The following is a 19,431-nucleotide window of genomic DNA, read 5'->3' as shown; positions in this document are numbered from 1 at the left end:
GCCTCTCTCTCGGGGATGCTGTGGCAGCCAGCTCTCAGCAGGGCAGGACAGTGCCCGGGCACCCCAACGGGGACGTGCGCGGCCTCAAAAAATCCCTGCACTGCCCAGGACCACCCAAAGCCACAGGATATCCCCCTGAGCATCGCCCTGGCTGGCTGACCCTGACATGACAGGGTGCCACCCCACTGTGCCACCCACACTGGCACAGGCAGCTGGCGCTGGGGACACCCACAGGGGTGTGAACACAGCCCCGTTGTTTCCCACCACAGCACTGCCTGGCTGGGACAGCAGAGCCCGTGGGGGACATCGGTGGCCCATGGGAAGGGCTCCTGCCTGGCTCTGTCCCGGTGTCCAGCTGGCCGAGGGCGCTGGCCCAGTGCCGCAGGGGCTGCCCCCGCTCAGCTGTTGCTGTCTGTGACGCTCCCGTGACGGTCCTGCTCGGCTCAGCCCTGCCACCAGCACCAGGTACGGAGCCAGAACGGGAGCCCTGGGCCCTGGGGTGCCATGTGTGGGTGTGGGTGGGGGGCACCAGGCTGTGGGGAGCCCTGTGGAGGATGGAAGAGGGGAAGTCTCACCCCTCTTCATGCTCAGAGCTTGCAGCGCCTGCTGTCCCCACGCATGGACCTGTGCCACGTCCCTGCCACCCGGGAGAAGGGCTGGTACCTGGCACTGATGGCCCCCAACGTCAAAGGTCCCAACTATGCCTGGCTGGACCCCTCCCGGCTCTACTGCCACCCGCAAGTACCCAGTGCCCGGGGTGGGGGGCACCCACAGGGTGCCGGGGAGGGCTGCACCTCCCCGGGGCTGCTGGGGCACCCAGCTGTGGGTGCCCACGGTGGCCTGCGGGCACCCAGCCCCTCCACTGTCCCCCCAGGGCTTGCAGGACTGCGTGGCCGACCTGCTGCAGCCCTTCCAGGGAGATGCCATCGACATGGTGGTCGGCATCGACGCCATGGGCTTCATCCTGGGTGAGCAGGGCACAGGGCACGGGCGAGCACAAGGTCTCTGTCCCTCTGTCCCTCTGTCCTGGGGGTTCTGACAGCGCCGTGCCCACCTCCAGGCGCCGCGGCCGCTGCCACCCTGCGGAAAGGCTTCCTGGCCATCCGCAAGGCCGGGCACCTGTGCGTGCAGACGGAGGCACAGCCCTACACCGACTACTCGGGCCGCCAGAAGCTGATGGAGCTCCGCACCGACGCCGTCTCGCCGGGTGAGCAGCGGGGTGCTCCCCTTCTTGGGGGGCTGCAGCGTGGCCACGGAGCCCTCACCCACAGCCTCTCCCCGCTCCAGGTCTGCGCGTCCTTCTGGTGGACCAGTGGGTTGAAACCGGGGGCACCATGAGAGCGGCCATCGAGCTGGTGGAGCGGCTGGGAGGGGTCGTGGCAGGTAGGAGAGGCGCCCCAGGGCGCACCCATGGGTGCAGCGGGGCCGCCGCTCCCACGGGCTGTGGTGGGCAGTGCTGAGCCCCCCCGTGCGTCCCCACAGGTGTGGCTGCCATCTGCATGGAGAACAGCGAGGGAGGGAGGTGGATCCAGGAGCGCTACAAGTGCTCCCACTGTGTCCCCCCCCGCCTGCAGCCACGCTTCGACCAGCACCAGTTCGGCTGGGACTGACGTGGGAGCGTCACCTCGTGTGTCCCCTGCAGGGACACAGGGCTGATGGCTCTACAGGACAGGGGTGCTCCTCAGTGGAAAAGGAGCTCGTCCTGAGTGGCAGCCATCCATCCTGCTGCTCGCCTGTGAGCCTGGGGGCTGCACCCAGGGACAGTGAGACCCACAGCCAGCCCCAGCCCCCTGCTCCCAGCCCAGGCCTTTCTTACAAAGCATAAAAAAGATTTTATTAAGACAAAAGGGAGCCTGAGGGCGTCTCCCCCTGCGAGCAGTACCTGGGTTTGCATAGCTACAGGAGCCACTCGGGTGCTCCTGCCTGCCCCAGCCAGAGGTGCCCAGGCAGGCCAGGGGCCGGGGGGGGCTGGGGGTGGCAGGGACGTCTCCTCGGGGCCGGCCGGGGTCGCCCCTCTTTGGTCCAGAGGTGTGAGCACGAGGGGGGCTGGGGCTGTCCCCTCACTGGCAGCACTTGGGTTTCTTGCGGGGCGCTGACAGGTACAGGTCGCTCTCCTTGCTGCTGATCCCTGAGGGACAGAGGAAGGAGAGGGGTGGGTGGGCGGGGGGGGGGACGAGGGGGACACCCGGGCAGGGCTGGCCAGGGCTACTCACGCACGGTGTCGCCGATCCTGCGGGCGCTGCTGCCGCGCTCCAGCTCGGCCAGCACGCTGCTCTCGAAGGTCAGCGCCGCCACTCGGAAGAAGAAATCCCGCACGTTCTCCCCTGCCCCATGGGAAGAGACCCCCTGAGTGCCCCCGACCTGGCTGACGCTGGGATCTGCGGCCCCCCAGCCCGCCGGGACTCACCAGTGAGTGAGGAGACAGCCCAGTACTCTGCCTGCATCTCCTGGGCCACCTTGAGAGCGTCCTTCTCCATCAGGCTGTACTGTGCTGGCGTCTGCCAACCGAGCCGGGCGTGGGTGGGTGACAGGGACAGCAGGGCACAGCTTGCCCACAGGGAGGGGGACACACTCACGCTCAGATCCTTCTTGGAGCCCACCAGGAAGAGGATCACGTTGGATGGGTCGTTCTCCTTCAGGGCATCAGCCAGCCACTGCCTGTGGGAGCCACCGTCACCAGCTGAGCGCTGCCCTCGTGCTCACGCACCACAGCAGCCCCACAACCCTGCTCTGCCCAGCCCTTAGGACCCCCACTCTCATCCCTGGCCCCAGCCCTGGGCCATGTGTCACCTACCGTGTGTGCTCCAGGGACCCCACGTCGTTGACATCGAAGACAATCACGATGGCTGGGGGAGGAAGAGGGGTGAGATGGGGACAGGGACAGGGACAGGGACAGTGGGGCTGCAGTGGGGAGCTCACCCTGTGCTCCCCGGTAGTAGGTGGAGGCGATGCACTTGAAGCGCTCCTGGCCGGCCGTGTCCCACCTGGGGGGGGGTCTGGGAGGTGAGGGGGGGGTTTCAGGGGTGCGTGGGGAGGGGGCTGGCAAATACTCACAGCTGCAGGCTGAAGGGCACCCCCAGCACCTCAAACCGCTCCATCTCGAAATCCACCCCGATGGTCGCCTTGTAGTTCTTATCAAAAGTGTCCTTGCAAAACCTGGCGGGGAGTGAGGGGGGTATCAACATCCCCTGACCCCTTGGGGTCATCCCAACCCCTTGGGGGCTCAGTGCCCCCCGCCCCGGCAGTGCCCAGCACCGGAGTCCGGCTGGAGCTGGGCTCAGCCCGAGGTGCTGCTGCCCTTTGGGGGACAGGGGTCACTCCCCCCCTCGCCATCCCCCTCCAGGCCTCCCCGGGGGTCCCGTTACCGGTTGATCAGGCACGTCTTCCCCACCGAGAGGTCGCCCACCACGATGATCTTGGAGATCTTGAACCTGCGGCGAGGGGGACGCGCGGCTCAGCAGGGCGGGGGGCCCCCCTCGGCCGTCCCCGGGGGCAGAGGGGCTCCCGGGCTGGGCAGCCATCACCCCAGGGCCCCTCGTGTCCGCACCCCGGCCCTGCCGCGGCTCATCCCGGCCCCCCGTGTCCCACCCCGTGTCCCCCCCGTGTCCCCCCCGCGCCGCATTCCAGCGCCGTGACGCAGGGCTCGGCACCGGCAGCGCGGCAGCCACGCGGCGCCCACGCTGGGGACCCCCGCCCGCGGCTGGCGACACCGCCGGCCCCTCGTCACCCCCCCCCAGCCCGACAGCGGGGACCCCAGAGCGCGGGGGACAGACCCCACGGTGCCCGTCCGCTGCTCCCGGCAGGCGCCGGCCACGCTGGGGTGGAAGGCGGGGCGGGTGTGCAGGGCGGCCTCCTTCCGAAAACACTGCGCGGGGGACAAAGAGGGACACCGGGGTGACCGCGGGGCTCGGCGAGGTCACCCCCCCCGGCCGGCGTGTCCCCCTGCTCACCGCGGGCAGGTCGGCGATGACCCTGTCCCTGCGGACCGGGGCCAGCACGTTCATGGTCCGTGGGTGGCCGGGGGAGCGGGGATGGGATGGGGGTCACCGCGAGCTCTGGGGACAGAGAGAGCGTGTGGCCATGGACCCAGGTCACAGTTGTCCCCGTGTCGCAGTTGTCCCCATCAACAGCGTTTTGGGTCATGGTTGTCCCCGTGTCCCCTGGTGTCCCCGTGTCCCCTGGGGCTGTCCCTTTATCCCAGCAGTCTCCACTTTCCCAGGACATGGTTGTCCCCATGTCCTGATTCCCCACGCCACCAAGGATGGCTGTCCCCTCATCCCCGCCACATCGAGCCTGTGGCTGTCCTCACACCCCGGGGCACAGCTGTCCCCGTGTCCCAGCCGTCCCCACATCCCGAGTGTGCCATCCCAGGGTGTCACTGTCCCCCTGCCCCCAGGTGTGGCTGTCCCACACCCTGGGACACAGCTGTCCCCGTGTCCCGCCACCCTCGCATTCCCGCGCAGCCGGGTACCACTGTCCCCACGATCCATCCATGCCCGCGTCCCAGCTGTCCCCCACGGCCATCCCAGGGTATTGCTGTCCCCTGCCCCGCAATCTGTCCCCAAGTCCCACGCACCCCCATCTCCGTGTCCCACCGGTCCCCGCGTGCCCCTCCCGTCCCGTGTCCGCCGACAGATCCCGCTGTCCCTTCGCCTCATCCCAGTCCAACATCATGCTCTCCCCGCCTCGTCCCTGTCCCCACGGCGAGGGAATTAAGCGGGGTGTCCCCGTTACCGCCAACCTCCCAGCGCCGGTAGCGGTGCTCGGTGCTTCACGCCCAGTCCCGGAGTAACCGGCGTCCTGGCCCCTCCCACGCCCCCGAACGGGGGCGTGGGAGGGGCCAGGACGCCGGTTACTCCGGGACTGGGCCATTGCGCTGCTACCACCGCGATGGGATCCCGGTAATCCCCCGCCACCCCGGGGCTCACCCCGGTCCCGCACCGCCACGACGGCGGGGAGGGACAGCAGCGTGCCAGACTACAACTCCCATGACGCCCCACGGCACACGGGACACCGTTGCGCGTGCGTGCAGGAGTCCGCTAATGAGTACTACCACTACCGGCATGCTTCGAAAGTGTCGCGAGTGTTGGGGCGGAGGGGTGGTGGTGGTGGGGGGTTCCGTGTTGCTCCCGCGAGATTTGGCGGTATAAGCCCGTGCAGCGCGGCGCGGGAGACCCCTTTCGGCTTCCGCCTGGCCAAGATGGCGCCCAAGGCGAAGAAGGAGGGTGAGGGCTCGGGGTGCTGGCTCCGTGTCGGGGGCGCGGGGCGGCGTGTGGGACCCCGCGGGGTGCTGCTGTATGTGGAGGGGGGCCGGGCTGAGCGAAGCGGGGAGTGCCGTAGGGTTCCAGCGCTGTGTTAGGCACAGGCACGTGGAGGCGGCGGGGCAGGCCTGCCGGGTTGTCTGAGGGAGGGGGGGCGATGTTCCCATCTCGGTGCTGGGACTCGTGCGTGGGGAGGGAATAGGTGCCTTTTCCCGCACGGAAACGGCAGACTTTTAACACAGTTGGGCGTTTTGGGGCTCCTTTGGGTTGGATGAGGGAGCGCGGGCCGCTGGGTGAGGTCCCGCTCTCCGACCGGGGGACGCCATGCCCCGCCGGGGAGCACAGCCCGACCCTGCAGATCCTTGTGGCGCTGACTGAGCTCTCCTCACAGCTGTGCCTCCGAAGACAGAGGCTAAGGCAAAGGCGCTGAAGGCCAAGAAGGCCGTCCTGAAGGGGGTCCACAGCCACAAGAAGAAGAAGATCCGCACGTCGCCCACTTTCCGCAGGCCCAAGACGCTGCGGCTGCGGAGGCAGCCCAAATACCCCCGGAAGAGCGCCCCGCGGAGAAACAAGTGCGTGTGTGGGGTGGGCCGTGCCCTGCTGGGGGGTTTGGGGGGTGGGAGCAGCCCCGTGAATGGGCTGGGGTGGGGACCTGGTGGTTTGGGATGCAGGTGATGATTTTAAGCGACCAAAGCCTGAGAGTTTGTGATTATAACCTTAGGTGACTGATGCACCCCAAAGAAAGGCCTGAAGTTCAGAGGAGCCCCTGCCAGCCCTCTGTTAATCGTAGGATCTCTTTGCAGGCTGGACCATTATGCCATTATCAAGTTCCCTCTGACCACGGAATCAGCGATGAAGAAGATTGAGGATAACAACACTCTGGTGTTCATCGTGGATGTCAAGGCAAACAAGCACCAGATCAAACAGGCTGTCAAGAAGCTGTATGATATCGATGTGGCCAAGGTCAACACGTTGATCAGGTGAGAAGGGGGAGGAGAACAGGTCCCTGGTGGTGTGGGGTGCTTCATTTTAGCAGGAAATGGGAATACATGTGTGAGATTCAGCAGATGTGGGATAAAGCTCCACAGCTAAGTGCAGCTTTTGACCGAGCACATCTTGGTGGAAGCAGGAAATGTTGGCAGACCAGAGGGTTGGTTTCCTCAGGGAGCTCTTGGCTTCTTCAGAGGGCTCTTTGCCTCTTCCAGGAGCACTCCTGACACCCAGGGAGTCCTGTGCAAATGATGTAAACTTCGATTCCACTGAGTAATGTGATGTTTCCAAAGGAACCACTGATGCACATGGGAGTTGCAGGGATGTGGAGCAGGGGGGGAGGGGTTGCCTCTGTCCTGATGCCTCCTCTTCCTCTCTAGGCCTGATGGAGAGAAGAAGGCTTACGTCCGACTGGCTCCTGATTATGATGCACTGGATGTGGCCAACAAGGTGAGATGTCCTGGAAACTTGGAAGCTTTTTTTGCGCCTTGTCTTGTCCTTGCCAAGTTTCTTCATGAGCTGCTCGTGTGGCGGCACTTGTGTGTCCCTGTAGCCGGGCAGGATCTGAGTGCTGAGCAGCCACGTTGTCAGTCAGTTCAGTCCCCGAGGTGATGGAGGAGGTGCAGAGTGGAGTAGGGGAATGTACAGTCAGGGATTGCTGGTGGGGTCTTCAGGGCAGCCAGGACTTGGTGAAGAGACAGAGAAATCTTGACTCCATTTCAGAGGGCTGGTTTATTATATTATGATATATATTATATTAAAAAAGACCACACTATAACTATACTAAAAGAACAGAGAGAGAAGATTAATCAGATGGCGAGACAGGAATAGAAAGGAATGTGTAGCAAAGTTCTGTGACTCGCAGAGTCTGAGAGCTGCTGCCTCCTGGATTGGCCACCAAGTAGAAACATCCCACACTGACCAATCAAGGAAGCACCTGCTGCATCCCACAGCAGCAGATAACAATTTGTTTACATTTGTTCCTGAGGCCTTCTCAGCTTCTCAGGAAAAGAAAAATCCTAGCAAAAGGATTTTCATAAAATATCATGGCTACAGATCACTGTGGCATAAATGTACGGAGTGGATGTGTGAAGCTCTTGGGCAGCTCTGGGAGGAGGAGGCTGTGGATACAGGAATCCTGGGGAGATGCAGTGATGTCTGTGGTGGAGGCTCTGCCTTTGTGCCACCGTAACAGCTGTTTTAACATCCTGTGCTTCTTTCCAGATTGGAATCATCTAAACTGCATCTGCCGAGGACTGTACAGACTAATAAACATTGTGACACCACTGAGGGCTCTTGTGTTTTGTGACAGCACAGCCCGTGTGAAGGAGAGCACCCAGCCAACTTCTGGGCCTTCACTTCTCTAAAGGGGCTCCTCCTTCCTTCCCTTCCTGGCAGTGGGTGGGCACAGCTGGCTGCTCCATGAGATGGTCCTGCAGGGGCAGAGCTGCCCTACTCAGAGGGTGTCTGGGATCCTGTCAGCATGAGCTGACACCTAGACCTCAAATATCTCTACATTTACCCCCAGGCCTCTTGTGTCTTGCATTTTCTTGCACAGGGTAATTAGGATGTGTTTGTGATCAGTGTTTTGGGTGTCCTGTGTTGCTTCCTTGTGGAGCAGAGCACGAAACAAAAACCTGTCAGTGGCTCTGATGTGGCACAGGTGACCTGTCACACCATTTCCCCAGCGTATCAGCTCTCTGCTTATGCTGCAGGTTCACTTGGAACCCTCCTGCTAATCCAGCAGTGGAGGCTTTGTGGGTTTTTCTGGCACAGTCTCCACTCCGTGTGCTTGCAGTGTGAGTTTCCCTGTTGCTGTTCCTCACAGGGTTCACTGTCCTCAGGGTTGTTTCCAAATGCTGCTGTTGCTGCCTCTGCAATGTCTGGCTGTAAGTCTCTAGATGAAATCAGCTTTTAGAGTGTTTGGAGTCAGGAGAACGTGGAGCACTGGGTGAGCAGGGAGTGGGGGAGTTATGGAAAATCTTCAGGGTACTTGAGCTTAAGTACATACTTAGACTTGACTGAGAAAGATAAAAGCCCTGACCAAATATTGATTGGGGTAATTGTGCTCTTGAGTGGTGGGACACAGAGTTCCTTCAGGCCTCTTGTGGAGGGCGGCAGATCCCAGGGCGGTGGTGGATGGAAAGCAGGAGCTGCTCTCAGGACTCACTGGAGCTTTGTGCTGGGTTGTGTGGCCCTGGCTTGACACCCCTCACTTGGGCTCGGGAGAGGTGGGCAGGAGGTGCTCCCTGCCTGCTGTAAGGGCTTAAAAACTGCCTGGAGGGAGGAGTGCTGCTTCCCTGTGTGCTTCCCTGGCACCACCAACCCTGCCTCTTCCCTGGGGATGCACAGCAGCAGGGTCCCCTGACCTCCAGGCCACCTTTTACACGTAGTCACACGTAAAAAAGATATGGGAGAAGTTGCCCCCTTGTAGCAAAGCTGCTGTCAGTGCTGGGCAAGGATTGTGTCTGGAGAGCCGGGATGGCTGCAGCCAGAGGCTGGGAGGGATTCCACATCAGCATGACTTGCAGTCAGCCCTGGCCTTAGCTCAGCTCAGCCCAGTGGCGCTGCCCTGGTACTTCACTTGCCTCCTGCTCCTGGCTGCCAGCCTGCCTGATGCACAGCTGCCCTGCTGGGGGATGCTCCTGCTGGAAGCCAGGAGGGGAGCAGCAGGGAGATGTGCTCCTCCTTCGGGAAGCTTTGTCATGCCTGGCCTTCCACACTGGTTTAGGGACAGGGGAAGCGTGGGCTGAGCCTGTGACCTGCTGGGACAGAGCCGTGTCTGCTTCATGTGGAGAGACAAGGGGCAATGTGTGCAGCAGTAGGGGTGAGGGGAAAATTAACGTTAGAGCTTAGCTGGGATTGCAGATGCAGTCATTTAAACTGCAGAGGCCACGAGGCTTGAGCTGCAGCTGGAAGCCACAGCTGAAGCTGTTGGGATGTGCTGCTGAGAGCAAGGCTGGGCCCTGCCAGGGCTGCTGAGCTCTGCTTTGAGCAAGGAGGGACCAGGAGCAGGTTTGGAGCTGGCATCGATTCTGCCCACACTGTCCCAGCTATCACATCTCTGTTCCAGCCGCCAGGCTGTTCCTGGCACTGTGTCAGTGCACACCAGGGAGTCCCAGCAGGATCCACATCCTGTGGGGTGTTTCCCGTCTCTCTGGTGGAAAGGTGATCCCCCACTGCCTCCCCTTAATCACTGGCTTATTTCAGTAGCAGTGCCTGTGTGTGCCTGGGCCGGGCAGCTGCTGGGGTGGGTGGGACACATCGTGCCCAGAGCAGGGGCTGGGCAGGAGTGCCTCTAAGCCCCGCTGCTAACGCCGCTCCTGGAGCTGTTACAATCAGCAGGATTTGCCTCTCTGGTGCCCCACAGGACCGGCTGGGCCAGTTCTGGCCCTACTCTCCCAGGGAGCTGAACCCCCCTTCTGCTTCCACTGCTCTGTGATAGCTGCTGGAACCATCCTGGTCCTGTGGCTGCAGGAGAGGGCCCAGCATGCTCACAGGGCTGCAGCTGCACTGCGCCAGTGAAGACTGCTCCAGGGGGATGCAAGCATGGAGCAATCTTCCAGGAAGAGCCCTTGGCCTCACATGGCTTTTCCATGCCAGCTCCACTTCACGTGGCTGCCGGGTGAGTCACACAGCCCAGCCAGGCTCCTCACCACCAGGCTGGAGACAGGCAGGTCAGGCACTGCCACAAGGCTCAGTACCTCTCCTGGTTCTCTTCAACTGTTCCCTGCACAGCCCTGGGTCTCTGGAAGAGCAGAGGAATGAGGAAGAAGAGGGGAACCCATCCACACAAGAGACAGAGTTGTGCTGTTCAAGGCTCAGCTGGGTTGGCAGGACCCAGCAGGCTGAAAGGTCCCTAGAACAAAGCGAGCAGCAGGAACGTGCCCTCTCCCTCCCTGAGAACTGCCAGCCCTCCTCTGGGAGTGGGGCACATCCTTTCCCACAGCCCTGGCCCAGGGGAGTCTCTGACCTGCTCTGCCCCATAGAAGAGCCAGCCCAGGAGTGCTGCGGCAGCAGTAAATAGACCGATTTTAATGCACATAACACCCAACATCACCACGGGAGGGACTCCTCCCCTCCCTCGCAACCCTTCCAGCATCAGCTGCAAAGCACAGCCACCCCTGGCCCTCCAGCTGCCTGCAGGGAAGCTGGCTTGGGCTGCTTCTCCATCGGCCGTGCCTCTGGCTTCAGCAGCATCCCTGCAGCTCGGTGAAGCTGTCGGGCTGGTCCAGCAGGGAAGCGCTTTTAGGCAGCAGAGCGGGTGAAGGCAGGGCTGGAGCCAGGGAGCTGAGCCCTAAGGCACATCAGAGCAGCTTTGGAGAGCCCAAAACTTCCAGGAGCCGGAGCCCGGGTCCCCCTCGGCACGCACGTCTCAGTCTATCAGAAACTTCTCACCGTCCACGTCTCTCCCCGTGGAGCCCTTGCGCAGAGAGGGGAAAAAATCAGAGCGGAGGAGGCGGGAGAAGTACATGAGGATCATGGCGTCGAGCAGCAGGAGGTTGGCGGTGAGGAAGGCACCCTGGCCCTGCACCTCCACGTAGCGGAGGAAGTACCAGGTGAGGTACGCCTGGGGCGCCAGGCGGAAGGCGAAGTACACCACCAGGTTGATGTACTTGTTGGCCTCGTAGAGCGCCGGGGAAGGCACGTTGCTCATCTTCAGCAGCATGCGCACCGTGAGGAAGATGTTGCTCACCTCCACCAGCAGCAGCAGCACTGCTGCCACCAGGAAGCGGCCCGTGATGATGAGCGAGACGAAGGCAGAGATGGCCTGGGAGACACACACACACACACACAGAGAACAGGGTCAGCTCGCCTTGCCCTGGGGAAAGGAGTCCTTCCCCGCCCTCAGTGAGAGCACACAGTTCTGTTCCCCCCACCCAGAGATCCCAGCAGGCACCTGAACTTATTAAAAAACAGTCTGGAAAGCCAGATCCCCCAGGAGCAGTTACACCTCCCAGTGCTGGGACGAGCCTCCAGCTCTTCCCCCTCCCAGCTCGGCAGCCTGTCTGGCTCCAGGCGCTCGGAGCCGATGCTGGCAGGCGTCCTGCCCCGCCAGGCGCCCTCGCCTTGTTGATGCAGAGCCTACCTGGCAGCCAGGGTGGAGAAGGGCTCCAGCTTGCCCCACCATAGCCCATGAAACCTGGGTGGGCTGAGCTCCGGGGTGTGTGGTAGCCCCCCCGTGCTGGCCATACTCACCATGGCATGGTGCACCAGGTACTCCCAAGATGAGCGGGACTGATGGTTGAAGACGATGTCAAGGGTGTCGTGGATGAAGTAGCCTGTGGGATGAAGGAGAGCGTTCAGAAGGTCTGGCTTGTGCACTGTGACCCACTGTGGAAAGGAGGAGCAGCGAGGAGGAGGAGGAGGGTGGTGTGACTGTTCTTCAGGAGTCAGAAACACCTCCACCCCGTCTGGGTATGGAGAGCTGGCTATTCCCTGGGGGTTGGCAGCCTGTGGGCTCCACGCTGTGATTAAGGCAGGAGGCATGGAGCTGCCCAGCCCTTGAGCCAGCGGCTCGGCCCTAGCCAGCATACCGGGCGAAGCTGAGCAGGGAGTGGGCAAAGTTCGGCGGGGTGGCTGCGGCCACTGCCCTGCCTGGCTCCTTACCTGAGGAAAAGCAGACCAGCAGGTGCCCTGAGACGCTGTAGCCGTCCTGGATGTCGGAGAGCAGCTCCGGAGAGTGCCAGAGGCTGGGAGCGAGGAGAGGAGGAAGGGGGTCAGCCTAGGCTCCGGGACGGGGAACACGGGAACCCCCTACCCCCTGCCCATTCCCCAGGAGTGCCCAGTTCGCAGCGTGTGCGCCGTGCCCGCCGCTCCCCGCGCCGCCGGATACCTGAAGAGGGCCCATAGCCCCGCCAGCACGGAGTGTGCGAAAGAGACGAGGAGGTTCCTCCAGCGCCAGACGCGGCCGGGCCGGCTCCTTACGGCGGCGGGCTGTGGCACGGCCAGGGCCAGGCGGCGCAGCGCCCCGAAGATCGCCACGCTGCCGCCCACCAGCGCCGCCGAGGCCGCCCGCCAGCCCGGGCCCATCGCGCCCACTCCGGCGGCGCGCGGCCGCGGGGCCACGCCCCATCCCCGGCCACACCTTCGCGCCGGCCACGCCCCTCCCGCATGCGTCAGCGGGGCCACGCCTTTCCATTGGGCACTCCCCCCGCGCTGGCCGCGCCTCCCGCCCGCGCGCCTGCGCGGGTTGGCGGGCGCTGAGGGGCGTGGCCACGCGTTTCATTGATAAGCGGCGCGCTGGCCACGCCCCTCGGCCCTGTGTGCACGCGCGGGGGGTGCGCGCACGTGTGCGGCGCGTGGCGCACCTGTGCAGGTGTGCAGGGTGTACAGGTGTGCGGGGTGTGCAGGTGTGCGGGGTGTGCAGGTGTGTGGGGTGTGCAGGTGTGCAGGGTGTACAGGTGTGCAGGGTGTGCAGGTGTGCGGGGTGCGCAGGTGTGCGGGGCTGCAGGTGTGCAGGGTGTACAGGTGTGCGGGGTGTGCAGGTGTGCGGGGTGTGCAGGTGTGCGGGGTGCGCAGGTGTGCGGGGCTGCAGGTGTGCAGGGTGTACAGGTGTGCGGGGTGTGCAGGTGTGCCTGGTGCGCAGGTGTGCGGGGCTGCAGGTGTGCGTGGTGTGCAGGTGTGCGGGGTGCGCAGGTGTGCGGGGTGCGCAGGTGTGCAGGGTGCGCAGGTGTGCGGGGCGTGCACCTGTGCGGGGGCGTGTCACACCTGTGCGGGGCGTGCAGGTGTGCGTGGTGCGCAGCTGTGCGGGCTGCTGGGCGTGTTCCTGCTGGGCGCGGAACCGCCCGTGTGTGCCCGGCTCCGCGCGTGTGGGCGCCAGATACCGCCCGTCTGTCCCGGGCGGCGCGGGAGGCGGGTGCGGCGTGTGCCTGGCAGCCGCTGCACATCTGTGCTGGGCCCTGCGCATCTGCCACGGTGGTGCACAGCTGGCGCGGGCCTCGCACATCTGTTCTGCGCCGTGTGTGTGTGTCCCCGGCACGGTGTGGCTGTCGCCGGTGGTTGCGGCGCGTTGTGTCGGGGGGAGGATGCCCGGGAAAACATTTGGAAAAGTAGTGGTAGCAGGACAAACGCTCACCTCAACATGGGGGAGGCCTGGGGCACTCAGAGGTGCCCCCTAATACCAGGCTGCAGGAGGCTGAGGCCGAAACGCGGCACCGAAACGCGGCGGGATCCTGGCTCCTGCGTGGGGGTCCTGCCCCATCGCTGCCCCACGCTGCAGGGCGCCGGCTTGCGCCAGGGGGCTGACCCCCCTCCCCGGTGAGCCGAGCTGGCTGTCGCTAGATGGCAGCAGGACCACGTGGCAGTGCCACCACTGCCACTGCTGTCACTGTCCCCACTCCAGGACAGAGGCCGCCACTCCTGGGTGCAGGGCAGGACCCGCTTCCACGCTGCAGCCGCCATTACGGCCGGCCTCGGGGTGCTCGTGGTCCTGGGGGGGTCTAAAGCAGGTCTGGGGGGCCATGGAGGGGACTCGTGCCCCTTGGGCTGGCCCTTCAGCCGCGCAGCCCCCCCAGGCTCGGGGCGGCAGGCTGCTGGGGACACCGCCGCTCTCTGCGGGTGCGGGTGGTCCTGCTGGCATCCCGCAGTCGGGCCGGGCAGCCCAGCGCACCTCAAACCTCTCTGTGGTCTGTCTCTCTCTCAGATCCAAGAGGGTCTGGCTGGCGGTGGCACTGGGGTGTCACCCTAGCGGGGGTGGCGTTACCCCCCTGTTCCGACACGCGGAGCCCTCGCGCCGTACACACGCGGCGATGTTTGTCCGCCCGCGGCCGCCGTAGCAACGCGGAAGTGTCTCCATGGAGACGGGAGGAGCCGGGCCCAGGGATGGAGAAATACGAGCGGATCCGGGTGGTGGGGAGAGGGGCCTTCGGGTGAGGGGCGCCGGGGATGGGCGATGGGGACGTCTCCAGTCTTTCTGCCTCCGGGCCGGAGGCCTTTGAGCCGCGTCCCCGTGGCAGCGAGGCGCTTGTGACCACGGCAGTGCGGGGTCGGCCGGGGTGTGGCACCCGGGGGGACGTGGCACAAAGTGCGTGACACCCCGGGGCGCGGGGATTGCGGGCGACCTGTGCCACCCCAGGGTGATGGCCAGGCCCTGCGTTGTGTCCCCCTTCGCCGCGCTGAGGCCCCGTCCCTATCCCCGCAGCATCGTGCACCTGTGCCTGCGCAAGGCCGACCAGAAGCTGGTGATCCTGAAGCAGATCCCGGTGGAGCAGATGAGCAAGGATGAGCGGCTGGCAGCGCAGAACGAGTGCCAGGTCCTCAAGCTGCTCAGCCACCCCAACGTCATCGAGTACTACGAGAACTTCCTGGAGGACAAGGCGCTCATGATCGCCATGGAATACGCCCCAGGTGGGCCCTGCTGTCCCCCAGTGCCTCTGGCTGGCCCCTTGGCAGGTCCAGGGAATGCCGAGCACTTGGCTCACTTTTGGTCAAGCTGATTCACATTATGCTCCTTGTAACAATCTTGGGTTTTGCACCCCCAGGAGACCAATCCTGTCTCTCTTGAGGAGACATTTTTGTATAAGAGTATCTGTGGCTCTTGGTGGACAACAAATTGACCGTGAGCCAAGTGGCCAAGCATTGATGCAGGTTGTGGAGTCACCATCCTTGAAGATACTCAAAAGATTCTGGTCCTGGACAACCTCAGTGCCTCTCCTTGAGCAGTGACCTCACAAGGTCCCTTCCAACCTCAGCCACTCCATGGTTATATGCCTTCCACCTGCTAACCACAGCCAATCCAAGGAGATTTCAACCCCTCTGTCCCTGATCAGCATGCTACCACCTGCCCTGGCTCAGCTTTCAGGCACATTTCCCTGTGTCAGCTCTGTTGTCCCCACATTTCTAACAAGATTTCCTGCAGAGTTTCAGATGAAATCAACATTTGCGTGAGGGTTTGCTAAAAGCTCTATGTGAGCCCTGAATCTGGACCTCCCCTTCCCAACAGGGGCCTCTCTGTGCCACGTGGCCTCTTGGACTGCAAGAATTCTCCTCTGCAGAACAGGCTGATCTTGTTCTGCTGTGGAGGTTTATGTCCTCTTCCAAGAGCTGTAATTTTAGTGTTTCTTTTCCTGCTTTTGATAATATGTCAACGATAATTTCTCTCTGGCTGTTTCTTCCTCCCACCAACTGTGCTGCCATTGTTCAGGAGCACTGGAGGATGTGCTGCATATCCCACCAGGATGTGTTTTCCCCACATGCTTGGCTTGTTAGGATGCCAAAATGGCAAAATCCCCCCAGTTTTAGGCCAGGTTTGTGCTGTCCTGTGCCAACCAACAGCCCTCTGTTGTTCCTTGCAGGGGGCACTCTGGCAGAGTTCATCCACAAGCGCTGTAATTCCTTGCTGGATGAGGACACCATCCTGCACTTCTTCGTGCAGATCCTCCTGGCCCTGCACCACGTGCACACCAAGCAGATCCTGCACCGTGACCTGAAGACCCAGAACATCCTCCTGGACAAGCATCGCATGATCGTCAAGATCGGAGACTTCGGCATCTCCAAAATCTTGAGCAGCAAGAGCAAAGCCTACACGGTGAGTGGCAGGGCAGCTTCTCACCCCGTGGCAGCAGGCTGGAAGCTCTGGATTTGGCTCACAGTCGTCTCTGGGAGGTGGCTTTAGGCAGTGCTGCTTTGTTCCTTGGCTGATACCTTCATGCCTGAGTTTGCTGTGGCTCTGGGGGCTGCAGAAAAGTAAGAACGACCTGCCCAGAGGTGGGAGAGGATGAGGTGTCTGGGCCCACTGGTGAGGGCAGGCAGGGTGGCTCCTGCTGGGGGTGGTGTTTGCAGACTCGTCTGACACATCCTTAGCAAATAAATTCCTGCCTGTGCACTCCCATCCTGCCTTAATCTCCTGTCTCTGCTTGACATTTAGTGTCTGTCCCCACCTGGGCTAATCTGACCAGACGTTTGTATCACGCTCGGCGCTCTGGGCTCTGATTCTCTCAAGTGGATAGAAGCAAAATTAGAGGCAATCACTGTATGTGTCACTGGAAAGGCAAATCTTGTTTTTCACTGAGATTTTCAGGCAGCTGTTGATGCCAAGGGAACAAAAGCCCAGCTCTGTGGAGCTTTCGGTGTTGTTCCAGCCAGCTCTGCACCAAGCCTCCCTCTTTCCACCTCTCTGCCCCAGTTTCACTGCACTGTGGTAAATTTTTGTCTCTTGTAGGTGGTGGGAACTCCGTGCTACATCTCCCCGGAGCTCTGTGAAGGGAAGCCTTACAACCAGAAGAGTGACATCTGGGCCCTGGGCTGTGTGCTCTACGAGCTCGCCAGCCTCAAGAGGGCTTTCGAAGCTGCGGTGAGAGTGATGTGGTTTACACGCAGCCTCTCACAGAGGTGCAAATGTATGCCGGGATCACTTCTCAGCGAGCCGGGAAGTGTGAAGGCAGAGGGCAGTGCTGAGAGCTCCTTCCTCCTTGGCCTCGCCCCTGACTGCCCAGCCGCTGTTTGTCTCTTGTTTTCTCTCCAGAACCTTCCTGCCTTAGTGCTGAAGATCATGAGCGGGACGTTTGCCCCGATATCGGATCGATACAGCCCCGACCTGCGCCAGCTCATCCTCAGCATGCTCAACCTGGATCCTTCCAAGCGGCCCCAGCTAAATGAGATCATGGCCCAGGCCATCTGCATCCGGCCCCTCCTGAACCTCTACACAGACGTGGGCAGCGTCAAAATGAGGAGGCAAGTGACACTGCCACCTCAGTGTCCCTTGGGAGGGGCTGCCACAGCCCGCAGCGTGGCTGACCAGCTCACTGCCTCCCTTCTGAGCTCCAAAGGGAGCATTTTCCCAATGCAGCTCTCCTGTGCTGCCCAGCGTGCAGCTGCTGCTGGCTGAGCTTGGCCCCAGGGGCTCAGAGCCAGGCAGGTGCCATGGCAGGTGTGGGCTTGTCATCACAGTGACAGCAAACAGAGAGTTGTGAGCACAGGGGGAAGTGAGCTGGTGCCAGCTCCCCTCTCTCAGGTTGTTTAAAGCATTGACAAAGCAGTGCTGGGAGTGATTTCGCCCGTGGCTTCTGCTGTAGCTCTGCCCAGACATTCTGTGATCCAGGGCTCTGCAGGACATTAAAGGCTGGATTTTGGTTTGGCAGGCCTGAAAAACCCTTGGCTCCGGTGCCCACAGTGACCCACAGCCGGACAGAGGGACGGGCAAGCAGTGCCAGGCAGAGGGGTGAGTGTGCCATGGTGTGTTCAACTCAGCTCCATTTGGAAGGACCCTTTCCTTTGGGTGACACAAGTCAGAGGGGCACTCATGGTTCTGGAGAGAGGAACTTTAGAAATACCACCTTCCCTGAGCTCTGGAGCCCTGCAGCCCCTTGGACCAGCACTGGTCTGGCTCTGGCAGCTCTGCTGGCACCCAGACTGGCTGGTGCTGTCACTTTTCCCGTGGGAGGAGAGTCAGGGATCCACATGAATGATTCCTCTGTGCCTCACAGGTGTCCGACGTGGTTCAGCCAGGACAGGAATCCCACCTCCATTGTCATCCATCTACACCTGGGGCAGTGGGATCACCACCCCTCTCCGCCTGCCCATGCTGAACACCGAGGTGGTGCAGGTCTCTGCTGGCAGGACACAGAAGGCTGGGGTCACCAAATCTGGGAGGCTTATCCTGTGGGAGGTGAGTGACAGGGAAGCTGGGGCAGGAGTGGCTGTGGAGCCTTGGATGTGTGATTTCTGTGAAGAAGACATTTCTGTTCACTCACAGACCCTGGCACTGCCCGCTCCAGGACTGCAGTCCCAGCCAGGGCGTGGGTAATGCTGATAAGCCTGTGGGAGGGGGTTCATCAGTGTTCTGCAACCCAGCTCTTCCATGGCTTCTCTCCATCAGGCTCCTCCCATGGGTGCTGCTGGGGGTCCTTCTCTCCCAGGAGCCACTGAGCAGCTCCAGCCTCAGTTTGTGTCCCGCTTTCTGGAGGGCCAGTCTGGAGTGACCATCAAACATGTGTCCTGTGGTGATCTTTTCACAGCCTGCCTCACAGGTGAGCTGCTGCCTCCTGCCTCCACCTGCCTGGGTCCCAGAACCCTCTAAAACCCAGAGGAACTGCCTGGGGAGCCTGCTCAGAGAGGAGCCAGAGAGATGCTCTGGGCTGGGGTGACACAGAGGCCTCTGTGCTTTCATGTAGCATCAGGAGGGAGCCAGAAATGGCAGACATGGTCCTCCTGTTGATGCCACTCTGGTCAACTTGGTCTCAAGCTGTCTGGTGTTGGGAGGGCCAAAACCAGTTGATCTTAAAGGTCTTTTCCAACCTAAATTATTCTATGATTCTATGAAATCTCCCGTGCTTGTCCTGGTTACATTGTGTCACCTGAAACCAGAATTGAGAGTGAGTGGGGACTGCAGTGTGAGGGGAATCTCTGTCACATACTCTGTGGGTGTGACATGGCCACATGCAGTGACCAGCGATGACTGGTGCCACAGTGAGGAGTCAGCATGAGCTGCTGCAGGGCTGGTTATCCTCAAACTGCAGGAGAGCAGGGTTTGAAGCCCCCTCAGAGCAGCCCAGGAAGTGTTCTGTGTGGAAGTGGAGCACACACACCAGTCCAAGGCCATGTTTGTGGAGCAAAGCCCTCCCAGTGGTCCTGTGGGAGCTCTGTTTGCTCTTCTCCCAGGGGTCAGAGCAGCAAACAACAGATACACAGTGGGCAAACTCCATGGGCATGTGTTTATCCTACCTCCCGTGGCGTTTCCTGCCACCCCTCTGCTGGGCAGCTGCTCAAGGAGCGCCTCTGTGACTTTAACACCTCGACAGACCGTGGGGTTCTCAGCTCCTGCATGCACAGCTGCAGCAATGTTATCTCAGCGCTCTTATCACTGCTGTTTGTTTGTCGAGCCGTTGCAGCACGATGAGGCTGCAGCTCCCTGGAAGCTCCTGCAGCTCCCTGGAAACTCTCGGAAGGCTTTGTGACCCCTGCAGCTCATTCTGAGTCAGAGTGGGTCCGATGTCCTGGGAGCCATGGCCACCCCTCGGCTGTGTCACCTCGCAGGGCCTCACGTGTGCCTCGCAGGGCCTCACGTGTGCCACTGACAGGGCTCCTTTCTGCTCCTCCAGACAGGGGGATAATAATGACTTTTGGCAGCGGCAGCAATGGCTGTTTGGGGCACGGAAACTTCACGGATGTGAGCCAGGTTGGTGGAGAGGGTGCCGGGCGTGCTGCTCCCCCAGGGTAAAGGATGGATCGTGGCTTCTGC

At 62.0% G+C, this 19,431-nt stretch overlaps 5 protein-coding genes and 2 non-coding genes across 17 annotated transcripts; 5 read left to right on the top strand and 2 right to left on the bottom strand.

Annotated features, from left to right (window-relative positions):
- The first annotated feature begins 119 nt into the window (after nt 1-119).
- On the top strand, nt 120-1,847 carry LOC119709888 (adenine phosphoribosyltransferase-like). Of its 4 annotated transcripts, none has more exons than XM_038158196.1 (6): nt 120-465; nt 592-757; nt 875-968; nt 1,061-1,207; nt 1,288-1,383; nt 1,483-1,847. In XM_038158196.1, exons 2-6 carry the CDS (start codon nt 701-703, stop codon nt 1,608-1,610), a joined length of 522 nt encoding a protein of 173 aa, XP_038014124.1. In that variant the 5' UTR covers nt 120-465; nt 592-700; the 3' UTR covers nt 1,611-1,847. The 4 variants fall into 4 exon arrangements, with proteins under 4 accessions (XP_038014124.1, XP_038014123.1, XP_038014122.1 ...); XM_038158195.1 differs by having other exon boundaries at nt 122-465; nt 592-741; XM_038158194.1 differs by lacking the exon at nt 120-465 and having other exon boundaries at nt 487-741.
- Nucleotides 1,848-1,958: 111 nt separating this feature from the next.
- On the bottom strand, nt 1,959-4,817 carry RAB34 (RAB34, member RAS oncogene family). 3 transcript variants are annotated; one of them, XM_038158189.1, is made up of 11 exons: nt 4,742-4,817; nt 3,951-4,055; nt 3,774-3,865; nt 3,366-3,431; nt 3,055-3,156; nt 2,920-2,984; nt 2,795-2,846; nt 2,577-2,658; nt 2,408-2,498; nt 2,214-2,324; nt 1,959-2,128 (listed from the first exon to the last, which is right to left on the bottom strand). In XM_038158189.1, exons 2-11 carry the CDS (start codon nt 4,002-4,004, stop codon nt 2,061-2,063), a joined length of 783 nt encoding a protein of 260 aa, XP_038014117.1. In that variant the 5' UTR covers nt 4,005-4,055; nt 4,742-4,817; the 3' UTR covers nt 1,959-2,060. The 3 variants fall into 3 exon arrangements, with proteins under 3 accessions (XP_038014117.1, XP_038014118.1, XP_038014119.1); XM_038158190.1 differs by having other exon boundaries at nt 4,735-4,803; XM_038158191.1 differs by lacking the exon at nt 4,742-4,817 and adding an exon at nt 4,577-4,713.
- Nucleotides 4,818-5,067: 250 nt separating this feature from the next.
- RPL23A (ribosomal protein L23a) lies at nt 5,068-7,537 on the top strand. Its single transcript, XM_038158199.1, has 5 exons — nt 5,068-5,225; nt 5,653-5,833; nt 6,065-6,241; nt 6,632-6,701; nt 7,476-7,537. The coding sequence occupies exons 1-5, from the start codon at nt 5,201-5,203 to the stop codon at nt 7,488-7,490; spliced, it is 468 nt and encodes a 155-aa protein (XP_038014127.1). The 5' UTR covers nt 5,068-5,200; the 3' UTR covers nt 7,491-7,537.
- On the top strand, nt 5,926-5,996 carry LOC119710024. The gene has a single exon (XR_005259483.1). It is a non-coding gene; the product is annotated as a small nucleolar RNA Z17 (small nucleolar RNA).
- LOC119710023 lies at nt 6,494-6,559 on the top strand. Its single transcript, XR_005259482.1, has one exon. It is a non-coding gene; the product is annotated as a small nucleolar RNA SNORD42 (small nucleolar RNA).
- Nucleotides 7,538-10,260: 2,723 nt separating the features above from the next.
- TLCD1 (TLC domain containing 1) lies at nt 10,261-12,365 on the bottom strand. Its single transcript, XM_038158192.1, has 4 exons — nt 12,088-12,365; nt 11,862-11,944; nt 11,451-11,533; nt 10,261-11,022 (listed from the first exon to the last, which is right to left on the bottom strand). The coding sequence occupies exons 1-4, from the start codon at nt 12,282-12,284 to the stop codon at nt 10,627-10,629; spliced, it is 759 nt and encodes a 252-aa protein (XP_038014120.1). The 5' UTR covers nt 12,285-12,365; the 3' UTR covers nt 10,261-10,626.
- A 531-nt stretch (nt 12,366-12,896) lies between these two features.
- On the top strand, nt 12,897-19,416 carry NEK8 (NIMA related kinase 8). Of its 6 annotated transcripts, none has more exons than XM_038158185.1 (9): nt 12,899-13,511; nt 14,395-14,600; nt 15,548-15,780; nt 16,414-16,545; nt 16,717-16,925; nt 17,333-17,412; nt 17,678-17,859; nt 18,070-18,220; nt 19,292-19,416. In XM_038158185.1, the coding sequence occupies exons 1-9, from the start codon at nt 13,336-13,338 to the stop codon at nt 19,408-19,410; spliced, it is 1,488 nt and encodes a 495-aa protein (XP_038014113.1). In that variant the 5' UTR covers nt 12,899-13,335; the 3' UTR covers nt 19,411-19,416. The 6 variants fall into 6 exon arrangements, with proteins under 6 accessions (XP_038014111.1, XP_038014113.1, XP_038014115.1 ...); XM_038158188.1 differs by lacking the exon at nt 12,899-13,511 and adding an exon at nt 13,793-14,122; XM_038158183.1 differs by having other exon boundaries at nt 12,897-13,511; nt 16,414-16,925.
- The last annotated feature ends 15 nt before the right edge of the window (nt 19,417-19,431 follow it).

This window comes from Motacilla alba, chromosome 19 (assembly GCF_015832195.1).
Source record: "Motacilla alba alba isolate MOTALB_02 chromosome 19, Motacilla_alba_V1.0_pri, whole genome shotgun sequence".
NCBI lineage: Eukaryota > Metazoa > Chordata > Aves > Passeriformes > Motacillidae > Motacilla > Motacilla alba.
This window is presented reverse-complemented; position numbering and strand designations above follow the sequence as displayed.

Bases quoted from the DNA above. Each gene is read 5' to 3' on its own strand.
- RPL23A (XM_038158199.1), top strand. From the start codon at position 5,201: ATGGCGCCCAAGGCGAAGAAGGAGG. The intron at 5,834-6,064 runs GTGCGTGTGTGG...ATCTCTTTGCAG, and splicing joins AGCGCCCCGCGGAGAAACAA to GCTGGACCATTATGCCATTA. The intron at 6,242-6,631 runs GTGAGAAGGGGG...CTTCCTCTCTAG, and splicing joins AAGGTCAACACGTTGATCAG to GCCTGATGGAGAGAAGAAGG.
- LOC119709888 (XM_038158194.1), top strand. From the start codon at position 505: ATGTGTGGGTGTGGGTGGGGGGCACCAGGCTGTGGGGAGCCCTGTGGA. The intron at 742-874 runs GTACCCAGTGCC...CTGTCCCCCCAG, and splicing joins GGCTCTACTGCCACCCGCAA to GGCTTGCAGGACTGCGTGGC. The intron at 1,208-1,287 runs GTGAGCAGCGGG...TCCCCGCTCCAG, and splicing joins CACCGACGCCGTCTCGCCGG to GTCTGCGCGTCCTTCTGGTG.
- NEK8 (XM_038158183.1), top strand. From the start codon at position 13,336: ATGGGGGAGGCCTGGGGCACTCAGAGGTGCCCCCTAATACCAGGCTGC. The intron at 13,512-14,394 runs GTGAGCCGAGCT...CTATCCCCGCAG, and splicing joins GGGGCTGACCCCCCTCCCCG to CATCGTGCACCTGTGCCTGC. The intron at 17,860-18,069 runs GTGAGTGACAGG...TCTCTCCATCAG, and splicing joins GGAGGCTTATCCTGTGGGAG to GCTCCTCCCATGGGTGCTGC.
- RAB34 (XM_038158189.1), bottom strand. From the start codon at position 4,004: ATGAACGTGCTGGCCCCGGTCCGCAGGGACAGGGTCATCGCCGACCTG. The intron at 3,432-3,773 runs GTCTGTCCCCCG...CCCTCGCCGCAG, and splicing joins CAGCGGACGGGCACCGTGGG to GTTCAAGATCTCCAAGATCA. The intron at 2,847-2,919 runs GTGAGCTCCCCA...TTCCTCCCCCAG, and splicing joins CTACTACCGGGGAGCACAGG to CCATCGTGATTGTCTTCGAT.
- TLCD1 (XM_038158192.1), bottom strand. From the start codon at position 12,284: ATGGGCCCGGGCTGGCGGGCGGCCTCGGCGGCGCTGGTGGGCGGCAGC. The intron at 11,534-11,861 runs GTAAGGAGCCAG...TTCATCCCACAG, and splicing joins GCTGGTCTGCTTTTCCTCAG to GCTACTTCATCCACGACACC. The intron at 11,023-11,450 runs GTGAGTATGGCC...TGTGTCTCCCAG, and splicing joins ACCTGGTGCACCATGCCATG to GCCATCTCTGCCTTCGTCTC.